This window comes from Oncorhynchus mykiss, chromosome 6 (genome assembly GCF_013265735.2).
Source record: "Oncorhynchus mykiss isolate Arlee chromosome 6, USDA_OmykA_1.1, whole genome shotgun sequence".
NCBI classification, from domain to species: Eukaryota; Metazoa; Chordata; class Actinopteri; order Salmoniformes; family Salmonidae; genus Oncorhynchus; species Oncorhynchus mykiss.
The window spans coordinates 71,849,409-71,860,468 of NC_048570.1; the positions used below are offsets into that span (position 1 = coordinate 71,849,409).

Genomic DNA, 11,060 nt, shown 5'->3' on the forward strand with positions numbered 1-11,060 from the left:
TTGAGTGATAAAAAGGAGTCATAACAGACTTGTGAATATCAGTTGATGGAATACTAGAAACATATTTTAATATCTAATTTGTCATCCAATAAAAGTTGAAATGTACCTTGAACTGTGGGTTCAGTTTGATGAACATGCTTGTTTTCCTGTCCCACATGAGAATCAACCCATTATTGGCTTCAATCACAAGGTAGATGCCCATTGTACGAATCTGGTAAGGAACCAGCTCCCCTGTATTTCTCTCAATGACTTGGTAGTTCCCTTCTGTCAGGATTAATTCATTGTTCTGAAAGAGATTTTTAAAAATTATCAATTTATCTAATTACTGATTGTTATAATGTATGCTATCATGTTTGTTTTTTTGTGTATTTTGTAACGTATGCTTTATATCATGTATGTATGTATGTATGTATGTATGTATGTATGTATGTATGTATGTATGACTGAAAAGTAGTAGTCTTGGCTTCAGTAATGGTATGTGCCAGGCAGGAAGCAGGAATCTAGTTACCCCCAGGAAGAGCTTGATGGCCTTGGAGCAGGTGGTGCCTGTTGTTCCACAGGGAATGTTCTCAGTGATGACTCTGAAGCTGCCATTGGCATTGTTGTTTCCACAGTAGTCCTGTTTAAGGTAGACTCAATTTCAGTCATAAATGTAACAACAGCCAACACAGTATTATGGTGGATGGTACATTGTCTCCAACCACACATGCGGTAAGTCAATCAATGAAATAATGAAAATGTTAATCTCGTTGGGAATGCTACAGTAGTATTCACAAAGCAACAGCAGATAATGTCCAAACAGTTTCAAATATTGCTTTTCAGACTCCCCAGAAACACCTACAGTATATACCTTTTAAAAAATGAACACAAACCCTTATTGGTCATCATGTATTAATACTTAAACAATAAAACAAATCATATTGGTGTTGATCACTTAGACTATCACGTTACCCTGCAAGCATACCTTTGTAAGAGTGTATTCACAGTCTCCTTCGAAAGTGAATCGTTTCCCGTCAAAAGTAATGTAGTGTCCATCTCCATAAATGGCACAGGTTCCATGGCACAGGTTAGTTGTGCACTGCCATTTTCTGTCTTTACAAGTGCTGAAAGTGGCAAAAACAGATATCAGACTGAAGTCTTCATTGGTCTAAAACCCCAAATAAGGCAAGATGAGCTTACCAGGTATTGCAGTCGACCTTGATGCTGTCTCCTGGTTGGTAAGTAGCTGCATTGTGAGAACAAGGACAAAGGTCTGGCTTGATGCAGCCTCCTTTTCCATCGGATACCAGTCCAGGGGGACACATACAGCCTGAAATGCACTCTGTGCTGATCTGTAAAGTGAAAATTATTGATTTGAAAATCTGTTGTGTAAAAATGGTGTTAGAAACTCACAGCAGATTTGTGGGCTTCTCCAGGCTATGCATGAATGAGTGAAGAGTCTGGTGGACCAAAAGGTCAAACTTGGCCTTCGTTAGCCATTAGTCAATACAGAGAGACCAGGAGAAACTCCCAGTGCTTAGGTATTGGCTTATTCTACCAAACAATCATCTCCCACAAAACCTTCCCAATAACCCTCCCCCATACACTAGCACACCACAAGCACAGAACCAAGCCTCGCAGTTGTGTGATTCGCTCAAATTAAATGATGACAAATACTTTACTCAATAAGGAAACGCCCATAGAATTATATGATCACTCCCACTAAGGACAAAATTGAATCGTTGATGTACCAGCCTTACATACGCTGTGCACAATAGCTTGGAGACTATGTTAACTTTACCAATATATAAAAAACTGAAAGTTTATATTTTACACTTGATTTTTATTCACAATCCTTTGGGCATTAGATACACTGAGTGTAGAAACAATAAGAACACCTGCTCTTTCCATAACATAGACTGACCACGGGAATTCAGCTGAAAGCATTGATCCCTTTTGGATGTCAATTGTTAAATCCACTTCAATAAGTGTAGATGAAGAGCAGGAGACAGGTTAAAGAAGGATTTTCAAGCCATTAGACAATTGAGACGGATTGCGTATTAATATCAATATTAGGAAAGTGTTCTTAATGTTTTGTACACAGGTGTATATCCACTGTGCGAAATGGCCTGGAGACAAAGTAAACAGGGGACTTACACAGGCCATATCCAGAATATTGCAGCTCTTCTGACACTCTAACCCTCTCACTCCTGGGCTTGCATTGGAGCAGTTGACGAAAACCATTGGTGCAACACATGCTGTGGAAATAAAGGGAATTAATGTATCATGACTCTGTTGTGTCTTTCACAAAATCAATATACTCTGTAAAGTGTGTACTAGGATGGAGAGATGATAATTCAACATGCACATAGCCTGGTTCTGTTGCAAATAGCATACTACTACCACACACCACATGTGTATATAGGATTTGACAGAGTGCCATTAAAATAATATACTTATTTCAAATTCAGTGTTGCCTGGCACAGTACAATATCTCAAAATTGTGAGATGTTTTGACATTTTATATACATGAACTTACATGGATGATCAGGTGAATCTCCAATACAATGGAGTTTTCCCTCCTTGCAGGTGCTGAAATAAAAGTATGTTAATGGTACTTGAATGTCCCTATGCGCACTGCAGGAAAGCAAGGCCCAAGGCCCTTGGTTCATAAAGTCTAAAAAATATGCCTTTAAAATAAAATGTGTAGTGAATTACATTGATATACAGCTTGAGTATAGGTAGGTAAATAACTCGGTCCATACCACATGGTTCCATCCTTGCTGATGACCTCTCCAGGGGACACCACTGAGCCCTTGTAATAACAAGGGCAGCTGGCTGGTGGAACACACTTGCCCTCATCATCCAGGTAGGTTCCCTCAGAACAGACACACCCATCCACAGGCTCGAAGGTGATTGAACAGGTAAAGTCAGAGTCGCTGTAGCAGCGGCAGGAGCGATCACTGATTTCCATGCTGTAGCTGTAGACCATGGTGCTAGGGCACGAGGTGGAGTATTTGTCTGGGGATGGCAACAATTACTGTTAGATGAAGCATATTTATATCTTATTCTTCCACAATTGACACATCTTCTTAGGTATTACTGTGTGATTGTCACTCACTGCAGATAGTGTCTCTCCAGCCGCTGAGCTGGATACCCTCGGCAGCACAAGCGTGGACATAAGAGGAGACGGCAGCACACATGCAGTCCTCACTCTTCTCACAGTTACAGCTGTCATACATGCAGTTCTGAATAGAAAACCACAGTCAGAACAGCATCCATATTATACTGTGCAATAGTTTTAATTAATTGTGTGTGCATAATACACTGTGCAGAAAACAATATTTAACAGCAAGCAAAATGATAACAACTGTAATCACATGATACATACATGTGTGTATTAGATATGCTCATGAAATATTAAGAAATGAATAGTATGGTGATGGGGTCTCACATCTTTGTACATGTCTGGGCTTATTGCTGCGTGGCATGGAGCAAACAACCCTTTAGGATCAGCCAGCTGAGAGCACCAGTGCTGCGCATATTTCTCTGAAATAGTGAAAAAATAAACCACAGGAATTAGTTATGCCAACTTTAAGAAACACTTGCACCATTCTCCATAACATTTAAAACTGACATGGAGAGGGGATAAACCATGCTGCTACCATTGTCAAGACTTAAACTGCAGGGGCTTTCAAAGCTACTCTTGATGTCTGGGCAGCTGGCTCGTGTTTTCCAGGTGTTTGCAAAACCAATGGCTGTGCCCTCAGTCACTCCGCTCAGGACCTTGAAATCATCTCCTTGGTTGTTGTTGAAGTTTCCACAAAGACCTGTAGGGTGAACATGTATTTATATACAGGGAATATAAATTATTCCCAGAACATGAACACCTCAGTGGACTGTGGTGGTTGGTCAACGGATGATGAGACATACCGCAAGTTCTCTGCTGCCAAACGGTGCTTGCAGCAATATAGACCTGCATGATTGGTGAGAGTTGGATTTCCAACTGGAGGCCAAAGGTGGTCTGGACGATGATGAAAAATGAGGAGGCTCTGAAAATAGTTACTCCAGCTATAAGGAACAAAGTGAAGAGGAAGGAGTAAGATGCTGCATTAAAATATATGTCAGTGTTGAATGATAAAGCTACATCGCCATCACGACATTCCCAATTATCATTATGTATTCCCCATACAATGATGTGCTTTAACTGTAGGACACAAGTTTCATGTATGCCTAGTCATGACTACATTGATAGTACGGTATGTTTATTGTGCAACTCTAACTTACCAACAGAAAAGGGCAGCTGAGAATAGATTCCATTTACAAAGGCTTTTCCATTGGGTTGTATGTTGATCACCTGCATAGAGGGGCATTGTTTAACCATATGCTTATTCATGATATTCAAATTATACATTCAGGTCTAAAACCTAACAACACTAGGGAAAAAACATTTACTGCAGTCAAAGGCTGATAGCACGTCAGTCAAAGAATACTTACAGTGGCTCCTTCTGAGAGGGACAGGATAACAGCCTTTAGACAAGTCTCACTGTCAGAAAGCCCACACTGCACCAGATCACCCAGTACAGTGAATTGCATCCCATCACAGTCCTGAAAAAAATATGAATAAGTTGTTACAAATATTTGCCTTAATAAAAGGAAAAATCAATATCTCAGTGTAAAACAAGAGACAGAGTAAACATGAACAACCCAGATTTCTCCATAGATAAACGTATGAATGCAAGATTAATATTATTGTTCCAACTCTGTTCCTGGAGAGCTACTCTCCTGTAGGTTTTTGCTCCATCCCCAGTTGTAGCTAACCTGATTCAGCTCATCAACCAGCTAATTAGTATAATCAGGTGTTAGGGTTGGAGTGAAAACCTACAGGACGGTAGCTCTCCAGGAACATGGTTGGAGAGCCCTGTTCTATATAGTTTGATTACAATGTTCTTCATAATCCTGGATTTGTTAGAATAAAAGTAAAGAAGCTGGAGACAAAGCTGTAATACAGACATAATAACTACAAAAAAGTTGACAAGTGTTAAGATGTCTTATGTGGATGAGATGGATGCACACAGATCTTTGGTGAGGAAACTGCATATGGACCTTGGTCAGAACATAAGAGCAGTCCCCGTGGAAGGTGTAGGCTTTTCCATCATAGGTGTTGATGTGGGATCCTCCCTCCACAGCACATGTGCCAGGACAGTCCTTGTCCACACACTTCCACTGACCACCACCACAGGAGCTAAGGGCAACATATCAATTATTCAATGGAACTTACAAATTGTCACTGCTGGAATAACTTTTAGACTCAAGTCAAAATTCTTAGCCTGGTTTTCTTACCAATCTTTACAAGTGCTTGAATAAGACTCTCCGGGGGCGTAGGTTTTTCCATTGTGGCGGCAGGAGCATTGACTCAAGGCGATACAACCATTCTTGTTGACGTCATCAAAAACGGTGCCTTTGGGTGAGAGCATACATGTGTTTATTATGTCTCCATCCCACCATACTGCCCTACAAAGGCAAAACTCAGTAACTATATGTTTTCTTTTACTCCAAAATCTGAATTCAAAGTATTTTTCTGTCTAGACAGACAATAATTTCTGACACGCCATAATATATTCTGATCAATTGGCATGTTTGTGTCAGGAAACTAAATACCACATGAATCAGATAGTATACCTGGCCATTACAACAGATCAAACATTTTTTGACCAAACGTGTAGTTGCCTTTGTAACGCAACAGAGTCCGGTCCACAATATGGAATCAATTGCTTTGCATTCTATCAGTATACAGTCTGCTACATTCCAATGCATGTATCACATCTCTTTGAAGAAGAGGATGTGCAGAGAACGTTTAAATATGTCTGCCTACCTGGAGGACAAAAGCAGCCATCTGAGCAGTGTTCCTCACACATCTGGCCTCTCTCAGGGTTGGAGCAGGTGTCAACACAGGGGTTTCCACACTCCTGGTACTCCATGTTGAAGGGGCATGTTTTATCTGCAAAGATAAGGTTATTTCAAAATATTAGTATACTGTTGCAACTAACCAATGTGCGATTAGATTTTTGATATGGGGAGTAATGGCATGCTTACAGCAGAACTGTTCAGTCCTCCATTGCTGGGGCTTCCCCCCTGCATGAACACACTGACGGGAGTACTCTGAGATGGTGTTACACAGGCAGAAGGAGTTGGTGCTGTTATCACAGTGGCACAGGTCAGATACACAGGCCTCAACAAATGAGTCGATGGCCAACAAGTCCTTACAGCTGCTGAAGGCAGGACCGGAGAGCAACTGCTCACAAACTGGTTTCTATCAAACAAAAAACAGAGAGATGTTATAATTAGGACATATACAGTGGAGTCTGAAATTATTGACACCCTTGATAAAGACGAGTAGAAAGGACTGTATAAAATAAATAATAAAAAAATGGAACTATATTGTATGCAAAACAAATTTGGGAAAATATTTTATTTTATATTAATACAATTGCTTCTAGAAAGAGATTTTGTCTAAAAAAAGTCATACAAAAAAAATCTCTAAAAGGTGGGGTCAAAATTATTGACATAGTTGTTTTCACTATCTTTCAATACCTCACCTTGTAAGGAAAACTGCAGTAATCCTTTTTTTAAATGTTTTATGAGTTGAAGAACACATTAGGAGCACAGGAGGTTGGTGGGAACTTGATTGGGGAGGATGGGCTCGTGGTAATGGCTGGAGCGGCATTAGTGTAATGGTATCAAATACCTCAAACACATGTTTTCCATGTGTTTGATGCCATTCCATTTACTCCGTTCCAGCCATTATTATGAGCCGTCTTTACCTCAGCAGCCTCCACTGATTAGGATCCTTGATAATCGTCGTCTGTTCTTATGGATGGCCCTCTTTAATTCAAACCACAGATTTTCAGTGGGTTTCAAAGAGAGACTGAGACGGCCATTGCAAAAAGGGGCTATTTTGCAGTTTCCGAACTTGACACCCATTGAAAACCTGTGGTTTGAATTGAAGGGCAGTCCATAAGCACAGACAAAGGATATCAATGATTTGGAAGGCTTCTCTATGGAGGAATGGTCTAAAATTCCTCCCAATATTTTCACCAACTCATAAAACATTTTAGAAAAATACTCAGTCCTATTATTCTCTCAAGGTATTGAAAGGTATTGAAAACAGGGGTGTCAATAATTTTGACCCCTGACTGGAGAGAAAGAAAATATGACTTAAAAAAAAATCTCTGTCTCAGAGCAATTGTATTAGTATAAAATAATATATTTTTCAAAGAAATGGAGCATATATACTGTAGCAGTATACAGTATAGTCATTTTTGCTAATCTTTATCAAGGGAGTCAGTAATTTCGGACCCCACTTTAAATGTTGTTAAGTACACAGCAGCCAACATCCTATTCTTATCATAAGCGATAAAGTTTAACCTACCAGATTGGGGCATTTATGATTCGAAAGCAGTGTTTTTTCAGTACAGCTTTCAGTTGGACCATCCAATTTCCAGAAGTTTCCGAAGTCAACAGGGGACAATTTCATACCTTTGGCATAAAAATAAATCCAATTATTGTTGAATGTCAACTGTATTCCAAATAATAGGCTATGGTTGACGTGTTGATAATGTCAGTGAAAATGTACCATGGCTATAGAACTCATCAAATTGCTGAACTCCATTAAAATCTCCACATAGACCACAGGTCTTGTTTCTGAATTTGATGTCCATCTCCACCTGAAATAGAAGACCATTAGACATTTTAGGGAGACAGTTTACCTCCATAACCGCATAACACTCAACAAAAACGGGAAATGACTGTAACAAAACGAACATTTAACCGCAGTGACAACCTATTCCTTAAAATAACTTTAGATTAGTACTACCTATAGTCATTCCAAGTGCCTACATTCATTCCAAGTGCCCACCATAGCACAGGCCTTCAAATGTAGACATTGACCACACTGCAAAAACCTAATTCCACAACAGAAATATTCATAAATGCATAATTGTTGTACTACCAAGAAGGAATCCTCCTGGTTCCATATGGCTACCAATCCCAGTTTTGCTTTGATCTTGATGTAGGAGGGAGTCTCTTCAATGAGAATACCAGACTGGCTGAATGGTAAGGTGGCACTGGAGGAAGAGGAAGACAAAGCATTAGATTCAACTAGAACTTAGTCAGACCAACCAATTTGACATTAGCTCAATTGACTTCATTTTAAGACATTTTCATTAGTAGTATAAAAACTGTAATCTCATCTCAATCGCTGTAAATATGTGCTGGAGCATACTTACACAGTATACAGTTGTGTCTGATGTTTTAAGTCAAAGTGACTGGGACAACAATATGACATCCAACTACTTGAGCACTGATTGAGAAATACAGCTACATGAGAAATTCTTGAGGAACTTACTTCTTCCCATTAACAACAACGGAACCCTTGGAAAGCTCCACCACTACACCATCCAGCTTCATGGTGATCTTGCTAATGGTGGGCTGGTTGTCCACCACCTGCCGCCTCATCTGGATGTTGAAATCCTCATAACTGCTATGGCACAGTGAGGTCACAACATAGTTGCAGGTGGAGGGGAGCTGAAAGATGTCTCCGTCAAAGGTCTTGAAGTGGTAGTTACCCCACGTGCTGCAGACCTGGCCATTGTGCATAGGACTCACTCCTGAGGAAACGGATAACCAATTCAGCTATGATAGCATACAATTCAGCAGGTTTTATCTTTAGATACAGAGAAAGAAATGTGTAGACAACGGTGAGCAGAATTATTTCAATTTTTTGCCCCTTGTAAGATCTTGCTTTTATCTAGTAGTCCATTGGTTGACTGCAAGATTGGCCTCACTCACTCACCATAAGAGTCTACTGACGCACCCGTGTGTCAACCTAATTAACATAATGAAAACATCCTCATCAAAATCTGTCATTTTAAGCTAAAGATATCTGTTTTTTTGCATGGGCTGCGTCTCAATCAACCACATCCACCTACAGTATGTCGACCTTCCGCATCTGTGGTTGAAAGTGGCGGAGCTACAGAGCTGTTTGTCACACCAGGGGACATCCTAAAAATTTGGTATTCTCACGAAAACGTCTTTAGCGTCCGAACGATTTGGCCTACGAACTAATATCACCACTCCATGGTGTCACGGGACTCGTCTGATGTCAGTACCACAGATGTGCCAACCTCTGTCTGTAGCGTCCGAACCGTTTGGTCTACGACCCCCACAAGTGTCACTGAATGGAAGCATGGCGATAGTTTTGTGCCAACAAAAAAAATTGGTTAAATATGTGTAAAAAAACACAAATATATCCTAAGCTTTCTTATCTCTCCAGACATTTCTAAACCGTATTCCTTAGGATACATTTTTTGGGCATTTATGAACGTGTTATTCAAGGCGTTTCTATGGCCAAATTCAATATTTGATCAACTAAAAACTAAGAATTTTCAAAGTACATCCAATCTCTATCATTTTTATGAACTGAATTATTTAGGCTACTTCATGCTTTTCAAAAACAGCTAATCCACAAAACCTGTTGCACAACTTGCTATGACTGTCTCCATCATGGTTATTGTCCTTTCACCATTGTCTGTGGATATGTAAGGCTGCAGTGTTAATCATTGTCACCATCCTCAGGGCTCACATCTGTATAGCACATGTATTATGAAGCTTACCTGCAATCTCAGGCATCCTTGACATTGAGGGGATGATGTTAACTGTGGCCTTTGTTGTATCCTCTGAAATCAAAGTGTATGTTAATAAGTTACATAAAGTTGTACTGTAAATCATTGTGGAATCCTGTGTATTTCAGGCTCTGTTATGTAGTTCTCTTGCCAATCCTACATTTACCTATTCATCAATCATAACTCGTGCTTAAAAGCATGATCAAATATTCCCTCATTGTTAGGCTGTCCAATGAGATAAACATTGGAGCTATTGTGAGAGTGCTATGACATACAGTAACATACAGTTTAGCCCTGTCAACACTAAAGTACAAGGTTTCATGTAAAACAAAATCATGGATTCTACCTACCACTTTGAGAGGCAGTTAAACCAATCGCCAGAGCCATCCATATTAACACCCATGTGGGTGTCTGTGTTGTCCCCATGGTCATCCTCTGGGTAGTGAACACAGGTGGTATGAGAAAGGTACTTGTTGGTTCTTGGCTTTATACCACCTGAGTGAAGGGAAGGTCCTTGGTTCTTCTGGACGTGAAGGTGTGGCAGAAGGGTTGGCTTTGTTCCAAGCATTTCATGGCCCTCTAATACCGGTATGAGAGGCTTAAACCCCATTTTCTCATTGCACAGAAAAAGGTGTCATCAACAAATGGTTCCTAGATTTGTTTACCTTCTGACCAAGTTCCAATATTTATCGCGACCAACCAAATAAACCAACCGTATATGTCAACCTAGTCTTGAGTTGAGCCACAACCCAGGAGGATATAGCCCTGACCCATCATTCAGGAGACACAGTGTCCATAGACAATGTTCATAACCATTATTATTGCATTAGTTAGATTATTGCATTAGTTAATCTGTTAGATTAATTGTATTTATTAATTCATATATATATTATATATATATATATATATATATATATATATATATATATATATATATATATATATATATATATATATATATATATATATATATATATATATAGAGAGAGAGAGAGAGAGAGATTAAATAAAACACCAAAACAGGTCATGAAGTGTTTGTGTTCATTTGTTTATCTCTTATGACTAATTTAATAGACCAACATAACACAATGCAGGTGTGTTCCTATGATAAGAGTGATTACTGATTCAATCTATTGTCCTTACACTGAGGCTGAAATGTCTTATTGTTTCTCCTGTCACAAAGAGTTTTTACACACAATGGCAATATTGCTCATGACTTGATATGAAGGAAAACCCTTGTTTACTTTAGTAATTAATTGTTTTATAAACACGAAACATTTTCAAAATGCCATTAGTATTGTTGCAATGCACAATGCACAATGTGGTTATGTGGTGCTGTGTAATGTGACTCCACCATCTCATGTCCTTAGGTTAATATTCTTGTAGAAGGGTCGTTCC

General features: G+C 39.4%; 1 protein-coding gene across 1 annotated transcript in view; it reads right to left on the reverse strand.

The window, feature by feature from the left end:
• Positions 1–10,116, reverse strand: part of LOC110526496 (mucin-5AC) — a 37,799-nt gene extending 27,683 nt beyond the window's left edge. Inside the window, exons 1-23 of the mRNA XM_036981780.1 lie at positions 10,013–10,116; positions 9,654–9,716; positions 8,387–8,648; positions 7,991–8,105; positions 7,616–7,706; positions 7,412–7,518; positions 6,076–6,292; positions 5,855–5,980; positions 5,323–5,440; positions 5,086–5,224; positions 4,477–4,587; positions 4,267–4,336; positions 3,913–4,050; positions 3,645–3,809; positions 3,434–3,528; positions 3,101–3,227; positions 2,745–3,000; positions 2,519–2,571; positions 2,137–2,237; positions 1,180–1,331; positions 965–1,103; positions 509–619; positions 107–286 (exon numbers count right to left, since the gene is read on the reverse strand). Of these exons, the coding sequence (XP_036837675.1) occupies positions 107–286; positions 509–619; positions 965–1,103; positions 1,180–1,331; positions 2,137–2,237; positions 2,519–2,571; positions 2,745–3,000; positions 3,101–3,227; positions 3,434–3,528; positions 3,645–3,809; positions 3,913–4,050; positions 4,267–4,336; positions 4,477–4,587; positions 5,086–5,224; positions 5,323–5,440; positions 5,855–5,980; positions 6,076–6,292; positions 7,412–7,518; positions 7,616–7,706; positions 7,991–8,105; positions 8,387–8,648; positions 9,654–9,716; positions 10,013–10,094 (3,018 nt within the window). The 5' untranslated portion in view covers positions 10,095–10,116. The remainder of the gene's footprint in view (positions 1–106; positions 287–508; positions 620–964; positions 1,104–1,179; positions 1,332–2,136; positions 2,238–2,518; positions 2,572–2,744; positions 3,001–3,100; positions 3,228–3,433; positions 3,529–3,644; positions 3,810–3,912; positions 4,051–4,266; positions 4,337–4,476; positions 4,588–5,085; positions 5,225–5,322; positions 5,441–5,854; positions 5,981–6,075; positions 6,293–7,411; positions 7,519–7,615; positions 7,707–7,990; positions 8,106–8,386; positions 8,649–9,653; positions 9,717–10,012) is intronic.
• Between the last annotated feature and the right edge of the window lie 944 nt (positions 10,117–11,060).